The 21,675-nt window shown below is 35.4% G+C and overlaps 1 protein-coding gene across 3 annotated transcripts in view; it reads left to right on the forward strand.

Annotated features, from left to right (window-relative positions):
* Positions 1–445: 445 nt before the first annotated feature.
* The window catches only part of LOC145668949 (uncharacterized), a 45,193-nt gene continuing 23,963 nt past the window's right edge, over positions 446–21,675 (forward strand). For all 3 annotated transcript variants that reach the window (XM_081737241.1, XM_081737239.1, XM_081737240.1), the window contains exon 1: positions 446–1,220. In XM_081737241.1, the coding sequence (XP_081593367.1) occupies positions 1,072–1,220 (149 nt within the window). In that variant the 5' untranslated portion in view covers positions 446–1,071. The remainder of the gene's footprint in view (positions 1,221–21,675) is intronic.

The following is a 21,675-nucleotide window of genomic DNA, read 5'->3' on the forward strand; positions in this document are numbered from 1 at the left end:
TGTAATTTATTTCTAGTGGGATCTCTATTGTAAAGTTACAGCCTCACACGTTTTCTAGCTACATATCCATACTTCTTTTTGCGAGTTAACAGACTTTACCTGAAAATTAAAAAAGAAATGTATTGCTAATCTACACCGATATTTTTCCGCTTTTCTATATCACTTTATAACTATTTTCAAGTTAACAGACTTTATATAAAAATTAAAAAAAAAGAACTGTATTCCTAATCTACACCATTATTTTTCCGCCTTGGCAAGAGCAAAGTTCAGAACATTTATTTCATTTTTTTGATATGGCATACGTTGTATCCATGCAGTTGCTGCTTCGATGTCAATTCTTTATCATAGTAGAATTGAGTTTCGGAGTTCTACCTTCAACTTTTTTTTTTTTTTTGACAAAATTTTAGCCTCGCTCGAGGTGTACTAGACCAATCAGCTCTCAGTGTTAACCGTACCTGAGGGATCACTTTGGAAGCTTTATGCATTGCACAGTCAAGGGGAAGGTTGAGGAAGCCCACAGGTACGGTTCGTCTAGGGGACCCTTACGTGGTCGACTATGCATATGGCCCTAAGTGATTGCTTCGATTGTGTTTACTTATTTCGTTCCGGGATTCATCCTGGACCATTCATCTCAACAAGTATAGATCCCCATTTTACCGACTGGGTTGCTCAGTGGACGAGTTCCTGGAGCATCAAAACATTGAGAGAGAGAGAGAGAGAGAGAGAGAGAGAGAGAGATTTTGTCGCTAGTTTCGCTTACTCTCGCATACCGTTATTCTCTTGTTTCAGAAGGTATCCAAATCCATCTATATCGTTTTAGCGGGAATAGCAAATCCTGTATGTGATCTGTTGTTTGGTTGACCTTGTCTAACTCCCGTTTCATATACTAATTTTTATTTAATAGTTTTATTTAATTTTTGCTTCAAGTGCTACTTTTGGTTGTGACTTGTGCCGTGACTGAAGATATTTAGTGCGAACACTTTAATATTTTCATATAATTTTTCCACTTCAGAACAACTGGTCGTAGTTTGTGTATGTGTAAGCGTCTCGTGGAATTTATTGTATTTTATAATGAGTCAAAGCGCTGCAGAAGCCTTCCTTCGGCGTATAGATAGTATGCCAAGGGAGCACTATCTTACAGGAAGAAAATGTTGCGCCGTTGGATGTACCAGCACTTTTCCAGAAACTAGGCTCTTTCGGTTCCCGAAGAACTTTAAAAGGTAAGCAGTTGTAGTATAATACTTGTAATTAAATACATGGATTTATATTTGTTGTTGTGAGTTTATATTCAGTATTTGAATACCAGTGTTCACAAAATTAGTACTGTGCGCTTTACCCGGTTTGGGTAAACTTTCCACTACACGCTCCAGCTGCGCATTGATAAGTAGGAACGGGTGGGAAGGTTTTAGATTACTGGTAGTAGCTGGGTTGTTTTCTTTCTGTACTAAAGTTTATACATATAATTTACACAGTATTGCCGAGCGGGCATTAGCGAGTGAAGGCGGGTTAGAGCCCTGCAGGGCACGTTGTTTTCTGTCTTTATTACTGCTGAATGGGAAGGGGGACCAGTAATCTAGAACCTTGCCGGAACGGGTTATGTTTAACAGAAGGGGTCCAGAAGAACGTAAAAAACACAAAGTTTACAGCAGATATGGATGATGCAAGTAGTTAGACCTAACATAACGTAACCAAATCTTAATCTAACCTAAACTAAACTAACCTAAGCTACCCTGGACTTACCTAATATTGGTAGAAATAAGCGAAATTCAATCACTTTTTTGGACAATTATGTTAGACCCCTACACTAATTTAAACTAACCTAACGTCAACAAATTACCGAAATTTTAAATTTTTTTAGAAACAATTCCTCGATCCGGGAATAGTATACATGAAGCTGTATCAGTTCCCGAAGGAGCAGGACGCTCATACTTTTAGGGATTATTCATTGAGTATGTACGAACTTACAAAGGGGGTAACAAAGCGACTTTTATTTACTTATAATAATAATAATAATAATTTTATTGTCCTTGAACCAATTATGGCAATAGACAACGTCAAAATATACATCAAAATTACAATGTTAACTTTCACATTTAATTTGCGTAAAGTATTCATCTAATGAATAAAACGGTCTTTCTATTAGCCAATTGTATAATTTATGCTTAAACACATTCATGGGACTTGAAGATAATTCACTTGGCAACCCATTATACAATTTTATGCCTATTACATCATAGTTGTTCTTCGACTTATTGAGTCTTCTATATGGTACATCTATGAGTTTATTGTACCTTGTATTGTACGAATGCAAGTTGTATCTGCACTGTAATTCAGGTAGTCTGTTTTTCACGAACAAAATAGCTGTATATATATACAAATTTATCACAGTTAATATTCTCAAATTTCTAAATAAAGGTTTACAATGCGCTGTTTGATGTGAATTTGTCATAATTCTAATTACTTTTTTCTGTATTAATAGGATATCATTGATACGTGAAGCATTTCCCCAAAAGAGTATACCATATGAGACAATACTTTGAAAGAATGCAAAATATGCAGTTCTTACGTAACCATCCGACACATAATGTTTCAGTCTTTTCAAAAGGTAGACAACTCTAGATAATTTACTAGCTATATACTGAATATGTGGTTCCCATGATAACCTACTATCGACATAAATACCAGAAATTTTACACTATTTGTTATGTCAATATTTGGAACTTCTCTCAAGCCGAATAACATGTGTTGTGTTTTACTTCTATTGAGATGAAAACAATTAGCTTCAAACCACTTACTTGCTTCAGTTAGAACGCTATTTGCCAAATGTACAAGGTTATCTACATCGTGGTTTATGTTCACAAAAGTGGAGTCATCAGCATACAATATTGATTGAGCTTGTACACAACTTGGTAAATCATTGATCATTATGGTAAACAACAGTGGACCAAGCACCGACCCTTGAGGAACGCCACACTTTAGACTTTTCATTTGAGACTGTATACCGTTTGTAAAGACAACTTGCTTTCGGTCTTCCAAATATGTTTGAATTAAGGTCAGTCCAGTGCCATTTATACCGTAACTAGTTAATTTATTCAAGAGTAGACTGTGGTCTACGCAGTCAAAAGCTTTGCTCAGGTCACAAAATGTAGCATGAGCAAAGAACCTATTTTCAAAAGCTTGTGTAACCTCTCTTACCAGCACGTCAATGGCGTTAACTGTTGATAGGCCTGCCCTAAAACCAAATTGAGATTCACTTATTAAATTATACTCATTAAAAAAATTACTCAGCTGAGAATACATAGCTGCCTCTATTATTTTTGAGAAAATAGGGACTAAAGAAATTGGCCGGTAACTACTTGGATCACTCTTATCACCTTTTTTATTAATTGGAACTACTTTACTTACTTTGAGCACACTTGGAAAATATCCCTCAATTAAGCATTTATTGATACAAAAAGTGAGTGGAAATAATATATGATCTATTACTTTTTTAATTATATTACTTGACAAATCATATATGTCAGTACTTTCAGAATACTTCATTTTGTTGACTATATCATATATTTCATTAGGAGTAACACTTACAAAACTAAATCTATAGTTGGTATGCTGTACACGGTTTGGTATAGTGGTGTTTGACCCTAGTGTAGTTGAACATGCTACATTGCTACGTGTTCTGTCAACAGATTCAATAAAAAAATTATTTAATTCATCGGGTGTTATAGGAATTGTTTCTTTCTTATTCTCGTTTGCAACAGAATTTATTACTTTCCATGCGGCTTTACATTTATTATTTGATGCTTCAATGTTGTTCATGATGTGTGTTTTCTTAGCTGTAATTATAGCAAGCTTGTATTCCTTCTTAGCACTTGTATATGCATCTTTATTTGTTTTAGACTTTACATTATTATATCGATTATACAGTATCATTAGTTTACATTTCATATTAGCTAATTTTGGAGTATACCATTTCATTTTGTTGTTTCTGTTTCCCTTTTTATTGTTTTTAGTAATAACTTTACATTTCCTTTTTGGAATTTGTGAGTTGAAAATATGAAGGAACACATCAATAAAACGTTTGAAAACCTCATTGGCTGATAGTGTGTTTCCATAAACATTGCTGGAGCCGCCCAGGTAATCGACCCAATTTACATAAGATAAGGCAGTTTTAAAATTTAACAGTTTATCTTCAGTTAATGGCCTAGTGGTAACATATTTTACATCTGCAATATTGAGAGTTTCGAAATTCTTCTTATCTATCTTAAGTAAAACCAAATTATGATCGGAAAAGGCAAAGTCTATAACTGTACTAGTAGCATAAGCTCTATTAATATTTGTTATTATGTTATCTAAGCATGCAGTACCTCTTGTGGGCTTACTATTTACGTAGTAAAAGTTAAATTGTCTTAAAATATTTTTGAATTCAGTGACTGTCTGTTTATTAGTTGTTACATCAAACTCTGCATTAAGGTCTCCCCCAATAATAATCTTATAGTTATTAAAATTAGGCTTGCTAAGATAATTCAATAAATTTTCAAGTTTGTCTAAGAATTTAAAGGGGTCTCCATTAGGGGATCTATATAGAGATACTATAATTAGTTTTATATCACCAATGACGATTCCTGAAAATTCAAAGTTTAGTTCGTCAGAAAGGTGTTCAAGATTTAACGAATTACAATTTCTTCTAAGCTCGGTACTTAAATATATAGCTACCCCTCCTCGTATGTAACGCTTTCTACAGTAACTATTTACTAAGTGATAATTATCCAGTTTGTTAAATTTAATATTATCTTCGTAACACCAATGTTCAGACAAACAGATAACATCGATATTATTCTCATTGGCCACTTCATTTAGGACCAAAATTTTCATATCAAGACCTTGTATATTAATATATCCTATACTATAATTGTAGTTATCTCTTAAATCTAGTATACTCTTGGACACATTAGATTTACTATTCACAATAGGGTGTACCATTCTTGTTCGATCGACCTCAGTTACTACTACCCGTTTTTTGGAAGTACCGGTATAACCCTACCTAATGTACTTTTACCATAGTCTTGGTTTAGGATTATTTCTACTATTTTATCACATACGTAGGATTTACCCAAGCTATTTAAATGCAGACCATGAGTTGTATGAAAATGACTACCAATTTTACTTATATCCACAAACTTCACATTAGTATAGTGTTTGCAAAGGATGGAGATTTCTTGATTCGCACTGTCAACCTCACTATTAACACAAGGCCAACTTGGTAAATCATAACGATGGGGAACAGAAAGAACCACCACATTTGTATTCCGAAGTTCTATCAATCTGCGCTTAAGAGACAACCGCAATTCATTCGTTTCATTTTTCGCCACATCATTTGTTCCCGCCATCAAGACCACGACATCATTTGCACCCATATTTGAACACATTCTCTTGCAATTTGCAGTTACCGCCATAAATTTTGCCCCCGGTTTTACAACACCGCACAGTGGTTCAGAATGAGCAAAAACCTGGCCAAAACCTATAACCATTTATAACAATGTACAAAATGCTTCTAATGCCTCAAATATGTGAAAATTGTATATTTATAGTACTAAGAATTAACGAACAGGTTCATCGTTCGGTTGCACTAGCCTCATGTGCAGGAGAGAGTTAGTAGGAAATGTTTGTAAATACTGATAAAGTACTGCGTATTGGTATGTATCACGTCAGTAAACTCACACATAAAAATCTGCACTACACTCATACATACAAGTCTTCATTACACACACACAAATGAAAAACGAGAATTGATTTTGTAAACCACATTTGTACGTCAATCATTCACTGTCACTGTCAATATCGCTGAATAAAAATGGAATGCCTTCATTCTTTTGGTTGCTGGACGCCGCGTTGGCTCCTTCTGCTCCACGCTCCGACGTCTTTAACAGCAGTCGTCCTTCATGTGACAAACAACGTCTTTTCTTCCCGGTAGCCACGTGCCTAATACGCGAAAGAAAGGGATCAGAAGAAATAAGGAGCATATGTAGCGTATCCTGATTCGTAATAGTGCGAGAGAATTTGCGTGAGTAATCTTTCCGAAATGTTCGTAAGTCTTTATTCCGTCTCTCTTGTGCCTCTTCAGAAAGCTGACCTATTGGTAAAATGACATTCTGTAGCCGATCCATGGACAAGAATTTTATGGAGACTAGCAAACACATAGAACAAACTGTAAATATGAACAAATAGTTTGTCTGTCTCCAGTGCATAACTGTCAAAAGCGTTGAATCAATATCAAGTCCAGAATTAGTTATAGATAGTATCACCGAAAAACGTGTAATCAGTTGTTCAGAAATCCCTATTATTTGCGAAGATCGGTGCGAGTCCGCAAAACATCTCCTAGCAGTGTTCCCATCCTTGCTTGTTCCACTGTCTTCTGCTTTGTGTCTATCACATTAAGACCTATTTTTGCTCTAAACTGCTTCCGAATCTCATGTTCTCGTGATTTCAATAGTTCCTTGTGCGTCTTTCGAACTTGCCATGTCTTGAAATCGAGTCTATATGCAATATAAAGGAGTAGTAAATAAAATAATACCGTAAAGTTATAAACATATGTTAATTCGGGTTCACTCGAGCAGACGGTTCTACCAAATAGAAAATTTACAGGTAAAATACGATGTAAGACATTTTTCGTGAAGAAATGAGGGTGTGATAAGTAATTAGTCAGTGGACGTGTTCCTCCACTACCCACATTTATACGTATACGCTCCGTCGCTGACGCGCCTGCTCTCTATGGACCAACCCTTGGCTACCTCTCGGGCCCCTCTGCTGAGCTGCCCTGACTTGGTTGTATAGCATTCTTGATTTTTTTTTTTTTTTTTGTGGACACCTAGCAAAAGTTAGTTCGTATTTTATGCATTGTAGTATGTATGGCATATATCCACACTGTGTTTCATTAACCCTCCTGAAGTCAATCTGCAAGTAGTAATGGAGCTCTTCATTTACTGCATGATCTGCTAAAATAATACTGCATGATCTGTAACCTAACCTGAAAGTGTAAGAAATGTATCGAAATTTGGTAGAAACGTCTGCCTGAGTAATGCCGTTAATTCATATTTCGGTACAATTCTAGTTTAAGGATCCTTTATGAGTTACGTACTTCTTGTGCACCTAAAACTCCTGTGTTTTTATCTTGTGTAAATAATTGTGTAGTATAGATTTTGAAAATACAAAGTAATTCGTAGATCTTAAGATTCTCATTTTGTATAATACGCACTTACGTGTAAATAAAAATAAAATAATGGACGTATTCCCACCCATCACGAGAAACTCTATGACGTAGTTTTATCACATGTTTTCGAGCTGTCGATTTGACTGGTACAGGGAGAAGTTATTTCATTCGGACACAAAACATCATATGTTGAACATGTTATTTCAGAATTGATTGAGGGTTGCCACGTTATGAACAATTATCAAGATTTGAAGGAGATAAAAAGTAATAACTGTAGCAAATAATATTGCGTTTAGCAAGACCAATAACAAAAATACGAACAAATGAAACACGAACAATAATAACAATACCGAAATCAGTACTAGAACTAAATGTTGAACTAACAACTTACTGTGACAATAAGCAACCACTTATTTAGACTGCAAAGTAGGTGTTGGAGTTCTGACTGTGTGGAAGAACTCAATAAGATAAACAAACTTGGTTCATACATCGTCTTAAAGTAAAATGGAAAGTTACAGGTGCCGAAATTATTGCCTTACTATATATATATATATATATATATATATATATATATATACGGAAGGTATGTCCACTTTATATACATTTGCTTTTATTTATAATTCGTACATAATAAGTGCTTATTGCGTTAGAATCACTTATGTTACAGTTTATAATAGTTTTTTTTTTTATTTTTAAAATAACATTTATTTTCTGTAAGTTGGCTATTTTGTAATGGATCCGATGGTGGCCAACATCAATTTCGTTGCATTTAAAACTACTTTACTTGCATCGATATACAATGCTTCCGCAACCCCGATTAACTTTGTTCTCGTATAGTACCCTATACTTTTTCTGATGCACGCCAGCTATGACAAACAAAGACCTAGTTAACTACGTTTTCCTAAAAGTAGACTTTTGCTTAACTTGAACTTTAAGAAGAAAATTATGAACAGTAGATTTGGGTGTATATTAGAACATTTGAAGTGTGCGGGGGTTCATTAATAAAATACTCATCGGTGTTTCTTTCTAGTTTTTCTTCCTTTTATTTGTGTATTTTTTTCTTTTTTGTAGATTTAGTCCGTTTGTGTGAAGAAAACTGGTGAGGTATCTTATAATTATCCAGTTACTAGAAGGTAGTATTTGCTTAGTGCGCTGTGGGCCATGTCCAAATGGTCCGATGCTGATAGTTTAAGAGGTTCTAGGTGATTACGGTTAAATAATTTAAATTGAGATGTGCTGTGAGTGAGAAAGCCCTTATGGAAACGTTACAGCTTTAAACAGTATAGCCAAGAAAGCCGGAAAGAATTACTCAATCACAACATACTGCGAGCAGATGTAATACGCATACTCCGTAGTTGAGTTAAACACTGTCTGCTAAACAAGTCACAGACTCAAGAGCCACCTACTGACCAGGGGCGGATCCAGGGGGGGCGATCTCCCCCCCCCCAGAAGAGGAAATTTTATTGTTTTATATATATATAAATAAAATCCATCCCAGAGTTTGGAGCCCTTAAAAGTAGCATGATGACAATCCACCCACCCACCCCCAGAGGTCGGTCCTGGATCCGCCCCTGCTACTGACAATCATACAAATTATGTCATGACGTAGATAAAGTTTTAATACACAATTCTTTGGCTCATTTTTTATGGTGGAGTATGAATTTGCTTAAACTCTGTTCTGTTTTCCGATGGAAGCTCGTGTGGTTTGGATACCACGTTAATCTGTAGTCCATGTCTCATATAGCGTTGGTGCTGACAGAGACGTCATTGTCTGTAGCTAATAATTTTGGCTAATTTTCATAGATAGCTAATTTTGGCTAATTTCCATTTACTCAACCTGATGTATTTCGTTGAAAAACCAACTCTAGGCTTTGTCGGAAAACTTTCGCGATTTCGCAACTTGCGAAAAATTCCTGCCCCTATTAATAAAGCAGGGTTTCCACCAACCTGGAATTCTGGAAAAGGTAGGGAATTTTAAGTACGAATGTTTATATATGAGAACCGATTTCTCTTTATGCCTTACCTGGCTATTTGGTAAAGGATATTTTATAAAATTAATTTGTTTTACAAAACTTCTCTACACACTATGTACATGTAAATGCATAGTGAATGAGGAGCCCTCTCATTGCGAAAAATATACTTGCTTTTTTACATTATTATATAGATCTGAAAATTTGTAAATCGTGACCTGGAAAACTTGCCAAAATTCACGCTCACCACATACGTAGGAATCCTGTAAAAGTGAATGATTGTGAAATTTTTTTTTCTCTCTCTCTCCAACCGCTAATCGAACACAGGACGACCTGCACCAAAGGGCACACACGCTAACCACTAGACGAGGTTGAGGGCTGTACAGAATGTTAATCCCTGTACGGTATGTGTGTCCGATTTTATACCTTCACCCATGCTCACATCGACCAATTCGAATGATACAAACAGAAGGAGAAAGCTAAAGACTTCTAGTATTGCGCCAAGTTCATATGTGTGTGGTGTACGCATCATGGTTCCCAAACTGTATTAACCTTTTCCAGGCCAAGTTTTTCGTGATACAAATTCAAAAACAGTGCAGGGAAAATAAATGAAGGGTAAGGGGAAAAAAGAAGGAATGTCACAAAACTTGATTTTCGAGAGAACGGCGTTTTAATATTGAAACAGCGTACACAGTGAATAGAGTTAGTCAAATCTTTTCCCTCGTTTTCCACTGACATATCTATATCTACGCATGCATGGCATATACAGTCAAATAGTACCAAGAATCACCAACAGATAGAACAAAGCATACGTTAAAGCACACACATGGACATTCCTTGTTTTTTCTCCTTACCCTTCAAATGTACATTTGAGTCAATGACTATCAAGTCCATAATTGATTGACATAAACATCACGACGTTCTAGCACTTCGTTCACCTAGTAAGAGGAGTAGAAGGCTACCGTATACTGCGATGACTCCATATGTATCTCGGAAAAAGGAGGAATTTTACGGTTTTAGAGATTTTAGTATAAAAGCGTAACCTTACTCATTAAGGCAAGCAGAGTCATTTTAAACTTCAAGCTATGCTATGCATAAGTATCGGAAATCTTATAGAACGCCTATGTCTATCTGGAAGGTTTCTGAGCGATATCGACAAGCGGTCTCTTGGAATCTATTCAGCGTCCCAAGAATAGGTCCATCTCAACCGATAACTTTCTATTCAAACCGGAAGTAGTAGAAAATAACCACTTAAGGTTTTAACGTTGATCGCCGTAGAGCAAAAGCAGTCAGAGATAGCGACAAGCAACTGTTTTTCAGGGTATCTACTAGTCTGGAAAACATGGAGAAGCTGAAAAAGTCAGGGAAATTAATAATTTCTGAAAAAATCAGAGAGTTTTCTGTATCTGGATATTATTTGTAAAGTTAGGTTCATTTCATTGCTTTTAATACATTTTATCTGCACGATGTTTGGAAAACAACTTTTCGCTACAACAGAAGTCAGCATACAATGAAGGATTTCTGAAAGGAGTTGGCAACCTTGCGATTTGAGCTCATGTTTTCTGATCTGCACGTTAAAAAATGATCCTCATGTCCAGAGTTGTAGCAAGGCTATTGCAATCGATGACCCCCAATAAAATCCTAAATAAAACTGGTTCTGATCGTGTTGATCTTAATGTAGCGATAAGTTAGAGCCTAACTATGTGTGGTTAACTCTAATTTATAATATAATGCTGACTTACATTAGTTGGATGTAAAACTCCTATTGCATTTTCTTCATATTCCATTTTCAGTGCAGTTTGGCGTTTCGTGTGTCTGTTGAGGTGTTTGTTGTTATTTTGCAGGTAATTTCTCTGAATATTTTTGGTACGCTTGTAACTTTTTAATAAGGTCTTTTCTTATTGCAAGTGTTCATATTTTTATAGAAAACGTGAATGTAGTAGACAGAGCTCAGTGATTATTACCACAGTTGAAGAAGTATGTCGATTCAGTTTTAGGTTGTAATCGAGAACGATCTTGTGAAGGCTTTAAAATTGTTAAATCATGTGTAAAAGATTCTTTGCTTGGAGCTAAATTAGCTTTCCTCCAAACCGTTGCTGCAGACATTCAACCTTCTTGATGGTGAAATACTTAAACTTCTGAAATCCGTTATAATTTAGATTTGTTAAAAAATCCATTATGATTTAAGCAGCAAATTCTGACGGCCTGACGAAAATTTGCTTAGAAGATGATAGTATGGATTTGTGTTTGGCTAAGCAAGTTGATGTCGAATTTGGAACATGTATAGCATTAAAATCAGAGAAGTTGTCTGAATTGAATATACTTTGTTTTCGAAGCGATTATTTGCATATTTTAAGAGGTTTTTGTAGGAAGATTCTGTATAAACTGTCATTGAAATACAGTCTTACTTATGGTGCTACATGCCTCTCTCCCGATTCAATTTTAAACAAGAGACTTGAGGAGGAACAAATAACCATAGCATTGGAAGGGCTTGTAGAGAACCATCGTTTGTCTGGCCCTGTTGCTGATGTACCAAAACGACTCTACAGTGAAATTTGTACTCAAGATAGTTATCACAAGAATGAAGAATTTTGACTGACTAAGGGTCTTATAGATCATTTGCGGTTCTTCATTCTTGACAACACTAGCACCAGCAACAGCTTTTCAGCATTTGCTAAGACATTTCTAGTGTTATCACGGAAACGCTTCTGTTGAACGCAGTTTCTCATTGAATAAAGAGTTTATTGTGGATAATCTACACGAAGGGTCTTTAGTTCCGCAGAGAATAGTACGGTACATGACACTGACACGTTCTACGGAGGTGTTCAGGCAATACCAATCTCAAAACAATAATTCATGCAGCAAGAAATGCAAATGTCAAATGGAAAGAGGCTCTCAGAATGAAGTCAACAACGAGAAGTCTGAGACAGAAAAAAATCGTTCGAAAGAAAGAGAGCAGCTGCTGAGTTGAGGAAGATATCAACGAAGTTGATGAGCACATGGGAAATCTTAAGAGAAATATCCAGTAACGTGATCATAATTGGAAATCTCATGTAGATTTTAGTGTTGTAGATTATAAAAATATTCTGTATTTAGTATTTAACATAGAAATACTAAATATAGAATACTTCTATAGTCTAGAATACTGAAATCCATAATGTTTGTCAATATTTGTATCACATCGACATTTTTGTCAGTATCCATATATATATATATATATATATATATATATATATATATATATATATATATATATATATATATATATATATATATATCTGTGTGTTGTTGTGTATGTATTAGCCCTACTTCGTGTGCTGAAATAAAGTTCTAATAGAAGTAAATCACTTGAATAGTCCAGTTTATGTAACTGAGTGTACCTTACAAGTACATGGTATGAAATATAAAATCTTTATACTGTACACATTTTTGTGTATTACTATGTATGTTTTGTCATTCACACTTTTTGTATTTGAAAATATATATATATATATATATATAAGTAGATGTACCCCACTTGGGACGGCTGAGTCAGCGAAATTTGATCCTGTTTTCCTGGAATTGGGAGGCAAGTTTCGACAAGCCTTTAGTTGCTATGGTCATAGCCTTTTACGGCTACCACAGAAGTGCGTGGGAAAATTTTGGTTTATTTGACCCCCCGTCACCCCCTACTCCTCCTGGAAAGCCAAAGAGCATAAGCGATTAAGCCCCTTGGTCCTATTCCCACGAGATGTCTGGAGAATATGAACTGAAAGCATGATATTCAAATGATCGAAGCTTCTCAGGAGATTGTATGAAATTGGTCTTAGTTGCTAAGGTAGATATTATATGTCATGATTTTTTTTAAAGCGTGAGATGAGACACATTATATGAGTCTCAGAACGAAACACATACCCATGCAAAATCGTGTTGATTAGTCCCTTGGTCCTATTCCCACAAAGTGTCTGTAGAAGCCGTGATATTCAAATGATCAAAGCTTCTCACGAAATTGACTTAGTTGCTAAGGTAAATATTGTATTTCACAATTTTTTTAAAGACATGAGAAAAGAAACCATATATGAGCCCCATAACGAAACACATACCTATACACTCCTCCCCCAGACCCCTGCGAATGGATTCTAATAACGGTAGCTTCTCATAGCATATCATATTGTAGAATGTGAAATGTGTTATATGAATATTCACATGATGTCTGTTATGACAAGTAATTAAAATCACTTATGTAGAGAAATTAAAGATCAGATTATGCCAAATGAATTTGCTGCTAAGTCGTGACGAGAAATTGCAATATAATATATTCCCATAGCAGAAAAAACTACGTTAACGAAATTTAGAATTGAAATACAGTCCCATATAGATACCTGTGTAAACAAAATGAAACATGACTTTCTCAAGTCTTGATGTGAAAGATATTATCTTTTGTATTGAAATCGTAACGACATATGTTTTCGATTATGGTCGGCATGATCGAACTTGTTGAAACATGTTTCTCTAAGACAAACACGTGTGTGTGTGTGTGTGTGTGTGTGTGTGTGTGTGTGTGTGTGTGTGTGTGTGTGTGTGTGTGTGTGTATACAGAGAACATTTGTGATTCAGAGTTAGAAGAGTAAAGTGTGTGTCGATCCTCTTCCACGTAAAAACTTTCACTTCATATTTGTAATAGTGAGTGAGTGTGTGTGTGTCTTTGTACGTGGTTGGTCCGTTGGATGCCTAAAGCTGAGAATAAGTGTTATCATCAGACGATTTTATTAAAATAGGTAAGTAAAAAATATATTATTAAAAATATTACGGTCTATGATTATTCCTGAAAGAATAAAACAATATGTTAGGTTTTCATTTAACTATAAATGTACTTCAGACAATGTATTTACTTCGCGTTTCCGTGTTCGATAGAGAAAGCTAGTTTGTATTATACTGAGCGTTGATTTCTGAGAAAAAAAGATAAGATGAAATTCTTGAATGTTTTCTGACGCACATTGCAACTAGATAGCAGTTGACGACATATATGTGAATGTCTGTTTTGCTAGTCTCTTTCAAGTGAACTTCTATGATGGTTCTGAGAAAAATGATAAGAATGTTTTCTGGCTCGCATTGCAATTGACGCAAGAAGTGTCTGTAGACTTGGTATTTTAATTTTGATAATATGATGTATACGTCTGTCTTTCTGTCTGTAAATGAAATCTTTTAAACAATGAAGAGTTTTACGTCCAACAATAAAGCCAACAAGGTCTGTCTGTCTTTCTATGTCGGCTATGCTAATGGAGGCGATGGTAATGAGTTGAGTTGATTTTAGTTCAGCGTCCCTTTCAGCAGCGAGGCTATATGAGACGTGGACCTACTGATTAACGTGGAATCTGAACCACTAAGTTTTACGTCTTACAGTTATGTCGGCTATGCTAATGCAGGCGGTGATGATGAGTTGTTGAGTTGAGTTGATTTTAGTTTAGCGTCCCTTTCAGCAGCGAGACTATATGAGACGTGGACCTAATGATTAACGTGGAATCAGAATCACATGAGCTCCAGCCGGGACGATGGTAATGAGAAATGAATGAATGAAATGTTGCATTAAATTCACGTACACGGTGTTTGTCCACCGAGTTTTACGTCCTACGGTTACGTCTACTAGGCTAATGAAGGAGAGGTGATAATGAAAAAATGAATGAAATGATGTAATGAAGAAAGTGGAAGGAAACTGGTGAACTCCGAAGGGAAATCCAGCATACGATGTTTGTCCATCACAAAGTTCATAGGGCACGAACTGGGATCGAATCAGGGACCCAAGCACTTGAGGTGAACGCTCTACCACTGAGCCCACCGTGCCCTCTGGAACGTAAAAATGAAATGATAAGGACGGTTTTCCGGGGACTGTGAATAGCATCTTTTCGTTAAGTTGTAAAGGAAGCAGGGAATTTGTGGTCGCTAAAATTAATGATAAGTATATAGAAAAAAAAGACGTGATTTGAACACGGGCCCTCATGCACCAGAGGTAAACACTCTACCACTGAGGCACTGAAGTTAATTTCATAATTTTCTAATGTTAATAAGAGTGAAATCTAACGTTAAATACACATACATAAGTCAACGAACTGAGAGAGTTTTTGTATCTGCAATGTCTACTTGCAAAGAGCAGAAAAATAAGATAACAGAACATGTTTTGTATTTCAATGTTGTTCTCCAGCTGTCGCGTCAACATTATCTTAGGTCATGGTTTCAGACAACACGAAGCGAAGATATGTATGTGTGTGTGTGTGTGTGTGTTTTAGGTAATATTAAAACAGTGTTTGAGATCTAAAACTTGTCAAAACTAGTGTTGCTTATACATCTCGGATGCTGTTACCTATGTACACATGATGTTGATTGATTTTTGAGTTTAACGTTCCGTTCAGCAGCGAGGCTATATGCACCACAAAGTTCACACGGCAAGAGTTAGGATCGAACCAGGGGCCCCCAATCACCGGAGGTGAACGCTTTACCACTAATCCACAGCACCCCACGATTTCAACATGGGGGCACAAATCTTCAAGTTAAAACAATTGTCTATTCTCAAATAAGAGAACATTTCTCCATTTCTTTAAGTTGATCTAGGAAGTTGAACTTTATACAGTTTTCTCCATATTATAGTCTAAGCTGTATGTGATATTACTTTAAAAGGACGAAAGTAGTTAAAATATTCCCTATTATTATCATCAATTTCTTCTAAAATGCTCAGAATCCCGTCATAGAATTCGTATACTAGCTATGTACACAGGCGTGCATTAAGAAATTTTTTGTTGGGAGAGGTCCAAGCTTTGGGCGACGGGGCTCAAACACTACAAGCCTCTGTGTAGTATTGAACGCGTATTATTTTGCACTCGAAAAGACAATAAGTACTTGTAAAATACTTTCATCTGTATTTTCATAGCGTCCCTTTCAGCAGCGAGGCTATATGAGACGTGGACACTAAATCACCAAGGACCCCTATCGCATCACAAGTGAACGCTTTACCAATGATTCACCGAGTCCCCTAGTACTTGTAAAAATTCTTTCATCTATATTGTCATAGCGTCCCTTTCAGAAGCGAGGCTATATGAGACGTGGACACTAAATCACCAAGGTCCCCTATCGCATCACAAGTGAACGCTTTACCATTGATTCACCGAGTCCCCTTAGATCAAAGTACGGTACTCATGTAATAATATTATCTAACATAAAGTTTACTTGTCGAGGGGCTCCCTGGGGGGTAATATTCATACACGTAAAATATTTTAAAATAAACAATATTAGTACCGATTCCATAGTTTTCGAAGGTGCTGTATTCAATAAAGACACTTTGAAAATAGTAACATGACATCTAACGGGTAAAAATAGTGATGAGCTCACGGGGTCTCCCTAGGGGGTAATATTCATACACGTAAAATATTTTAAAATAAACAATATTAGTACCGATTCCATAGTTTTCGAAGGTGTTGTATTCAATAAAGACACTTTGAAAATAGTAACATGACATCTAAGGGGTAAAAAAAAGTGATGAGCTCACGGGGGTGATATTCATACACGTAAAAATAATTTAAAATAAACAGTATTAGTTTCGATTCCATAGTTTTCGAAGATGATGTATTTAATAAAGACACTTTGAAATCAGTAACATGACATTTAAGGGGTAAAAAGTGTTGAGCTCCCGGGGGTGATATTCATACACGTAAAATAAACAACATTAGTATCGATTCTATAGTTTTCAAAGGTGTTGTATTCAATAAAGTCACTTTGAAATCAGTAACATGACATCTAAGGGGTAAAAAGTTGTGGGCTCCCGGGGGTGGTATTCTTACACGTAAAAATAATATAAAATAAACAATATTAGTATCGATTCCATAGTTTTCCTAGTGTTGATTCCATATCGTGACAGGATTCCAATCTGTGACTTCCCGTGCACTAAAGATGAACGCTGTATCACGTAAGAAAAAGAGATGAAATCTTTTAGTTTAAAATGTCTTCCCTCCCTCATTCACACGTTAAGGGGAGCATATGAATAAGACAAGTAAGACACATGTAGGAACGGTTTTCCATGGAAAGTCAATAGCATATTTTCGTTAAGTTGTAAAGAAGATAGCATTGAATTTGTGGTCGCTAAAATTAATGACAGTATAAAAGAAAGACGTGTAGAGAGGAGGAGGAGGAAATACGGATTTCGCGTTCACTAAAATTAACGATAAAATTCTAAAACAGAATAAGTATAAAAGGCCGTGTAATCTACATATCTTCATTAGTCAATACATTTGAAAGAGATTGTGAGCATACATTTGTTTCACTCCTCATCCCATGGAATAGGAAGAAAAGTTAAAAATATTTAAAAGGTATGATGAGCGATTATTTCATTGACATCATAAAGTTCTGTCTTATATAGTATATATTTATATATCTAATATATATATATATTGATTTATAAGTAACAAAATTCATTTCTTTTTTATTTTAGGTTGCATACAAATAAAGATAAGTGTAATCCTTTTTCCTATTCCCGTTGATATTATTATTATTATTCCTTTTTAATTACTTATATATTACATTTTACTTATTCGTATATTCTTTTAAACACTTATATATCCTTTCAAAATATTTATATACATATATATATATTCCATTTAAATAAGATTTATATATCCTATTATATATCATATTCATATACCGTTTACACATATTGCATTACGTATATACATCTGAGGAAGAAAAATGGCAAAAGAGAGTACGCAAGATTTACTGAAGGAGATTACGGTCTTCATTAATGACATTGAAGAAGAAGAAGAAGAGGTAGTGGGCGTAAATAATGAAACGCAAGTTCTTTTAAGTGAAATAAATGCCATAATCGGGATAGAAGAAGAAGAAGAAGAAGAAGAAATGCAAGAAGAAGAAGAAGAAGAAGAAGACGCAAAAGAAGAAATAGATCATCATGAAAAAATGCAAGAAGAAGAAGACGGAGAAGAACAAATGAAAATAGAAGAAAGAATAGAAGAAGCAGCAACAGCAACAGCATCAGCAACAGAAGAAGAAGAAGAAGAAGAAAGAGAAAGAGAAACTAATGAAATTCAAATTCCAGTAGAAAAAGAAGAAGAATATGATGAAGAAGAACTATTACAAATATTGAACAGTGCTAGCAATAGAACGATAACAGAAGAAGCATCAGGCCGTATTAAAGAAATTATAAAGTGGTTACAAGAAGGAACAGAAGAAGACGTCGAAGAAAGGAGAAATGAAGAAGAAGAGCTGCTAAATTTCACGTTTTCCCAAATAATAGGAGAGGATTACAACAATGAAGAGATGAAGATAGAAGAAGAAGATGATAAGTTTTACACGAATGAACTAGAAAATTGGATTAACAATTTGTTTCCCGATCCCAGAAAAGAAGAAGAAGAAGTAGTAATATATCCCTCAATTATGGAAATATTAGCAGAGGCTAGTGCAGAACACGAAGAAATGGAAGTCGATTTAGACGACATAGAAAAAAGAATGGACGAATTGCTAGCCGTATTTCAAGCACAACGAAATTCAAATATACAAGTAGGATTCGGAAATAACAACCGTAATGATGGACACAATAGATTTCATATAATAGAAGAACGAAGAAGACAATACAGAAGATACAATATGGAGGGTAGAATGCTACGATTCCGTCTAGCCCCCGTGTGTGCAGATGAAAACCCTTTTACGGCAATTGAAGCAAGTCTACGGGCACTAATAGATTATTTGCTACGTAATGTGGACCAGCATGATTACGTAGGAATAACAATCACAAATGAGAGAGAAGGACACCGTCCATTTTGGTTGTCATTCAGAGAAGCAAGAAATCTCTCAGCAGAAGTTCTATGGATAAGTTATGAGAAAGTACTGCAAAGTAATGCGGCTTTTCTTATAAATGAAGATTGCATCGTGAATTTTCATCATGTACGTATGCCAAGAGGACAAGGACGTTTGAAACAACATGTTATGAATACTGATGAATATGTACAGGCAAAACGTGGTATTATCACAATTAAGAATAAAGGCACAAGCTGTTTAGCACATGCAATCGTCGTTGCCATAGGACTGAAAAAATACAAGGGAAGAAATCAAACTGAATACATTAGATATGTAAAACATCAAAGTAAATATATCATAGAAAAAGAAGCAGAAGATCTGTGTGAAGCTGCCGATGTAGATCTTAGTCATGGTGGTGGAATTCCTGAAATTCGTAAATTTCAGGAATATTTAAAGGATTATAAAATCACAGTGTATAGGGGTTTTTCAGGAAGTGATGTTATGTTTGAAGCTCCACCAAGTGATAACGAGAGAACTGCTTTAAATTTACTGTTCATAAATAACCACTACAACGTCATTGAAAGCTTGACAGCATGTTTTAGCTGTAAGTTTTATTGCGAAAGCTGTCATAAGAAATATGAAAAGAAGCATGCACATTTGAAACATTGTACAGCTGTATGTTTTCGTTGTCATCAGAAGCCACCATGTAACTTTAAAGAAACCCATATTACTTGCAATGATTGTAATCGAGAATTTTATGGCCAGACATGCTATGACTATCACAAGTCAGCGCCGTATCAAAATGGAAAGCCTTTATGTTCCATTGTGAAATGCTGTACCCTGTGTTTGAAAATTTATGTAGTGAAAGAGAAAGGTTCTCACGTATGTGGAGAAACTTATTGCAATATTTGCTATGATATAGTACCACCCAATCATGAATGTTACATGAAAGTGAATGAAAGAAGAAAATCGAAAAAAGCCAATGAAAAAATTATGATGGAGAAGAAATCTATGATTGTGTTTTATGATATTGAATGCACACAAGATACGAAAATAGAAGAGGAGGACGCAAACATATATGAACACATACCTAATGTTTTGGTTAGTCAACATGTATGTTATCAGTGTTATGAAGATAACAACATCAAGAATGATTGTGTCATTTGTGGAAAGCGAGAAAATATTTTTGACGGAGAAAATGTAATAGAAGATTTTCTAAAACATCTTCAACAACGTCGACCAAACATTAAATCAGTAATCTGTGTTGCCCATAATTCAAAGGGATATGACGCACATTTCATCATTAAGACCATGGTTGAGAAGATGAATTGGACTCCAGAAGTAATCATGAATGGAGCAAAAATTCTCTCTCTTAAAATAGGAAACGTAACCTTCATCGATTCACTAAGCTTTCTTCCTATGCCCTTAAGTAAATTAAGTGGTGCATTTGGGCTTCAATCGTGCAAAGGATATTTCCCACACTTCTTTAATCGACGTGAGAACCAAACCTATGAAGGGCCGCTTCCAGACATTAAATATTATGGAGCAGATACTATGAAAGTAGACGAAAGACGTAAGTTTCTCCAATGGTATACCGAACATCAAAACGACATCTTTAAAATGAAAGAAGAACTCATCAAGTATTGTGTACAGGATGTCGAGGTATTACGTCAAGCCTGTATTTCCTTTATGAATACATTTGAATCTGAAACTAATGTCAATCCCTTACTTGAATGTATTACAATTGCCAGTGCATGTAATTTAGTGTATCGTAGAAATTTCTTAAAGGAAAATACAATTGGTATCATACCAAAGAACGGATATCGATGGAGAGATGTACAATCAGTTGAAGCAGTACAATGGATAGCTTGGGAAGAAAAAAACAGAAACATCCAAATTACCAATGCTGCACGTAGTAAGGAAAAACGAATAGCATCAATGAAAGTAGATGGTGTATGGACAGATCCCAATACAGGAAAAATACACGTCTGGGAGTATGAAGGCGATTTCACACATGGTTGTATCTACTGCTACCCTAACGACAGAGATAAACCCATCTATAATAATGTTACAGATACCATGGAATTTCGATATGAAGCAACAAAGAAGAAAATCCAAAAATTAAAAGATTTTGGTTGTGAAGTGCATGAAATATGGGGTTGTGAATTTAAAAAACAATTGGCAGGAAATGAAGAGATGAAGAAGTATGTTAGTAATCATCCGTATACAAAGAAAACACCATTAAATCCTCGTGATGCTTTTTATGGAGGACGTGTGAATGCCATACGTTTGTATCATAAAGCACAAGAATCTGAAGGAGAAACCATAAAATACAAAGATGTTATTTCATTGTACCCATTTATCTCTAAGACTAAGAAGTTTCCAATTCGTCATCCTATTATCTATCTGCCTGGAGATTCAAATATTCCAACCATTGAAGAAGTAGAAGGATTAGTTAAGCTCAGTATTTTACCTCCAAAACAACTGTTTCATCCTGTCCTCCCTTATAAATCAAATGATAGATTGATGTTTCCACTCTGCCGTTCATGTTGTGATGAATTAAACCAAGCACCTTGTAATCACAACGATGAAGACCGAGTGCTACATGGAACATGGGTAGCAGATGAAGTAAGAAAGGCATTAGAAAAAGGATACAAAATAATAGATATTCATGAAATATGGGCATATGACGTTGTTCAATATGATGAAAAAACAAAAAGTGGCGGC

This window comes from Thermobia domestica, chromosome 13 (assembly GCF_964235325.1).
Source record: "Thermobia domestica chromosome 13, izTheDome1.hap1.1, whole genome shotgun sequence".
NCBI lineage: Eukaryota > Metazoa > Arthropoda > Insecta > Zygentoma > Lepismatidae > Thermobia > Thermobia domestica.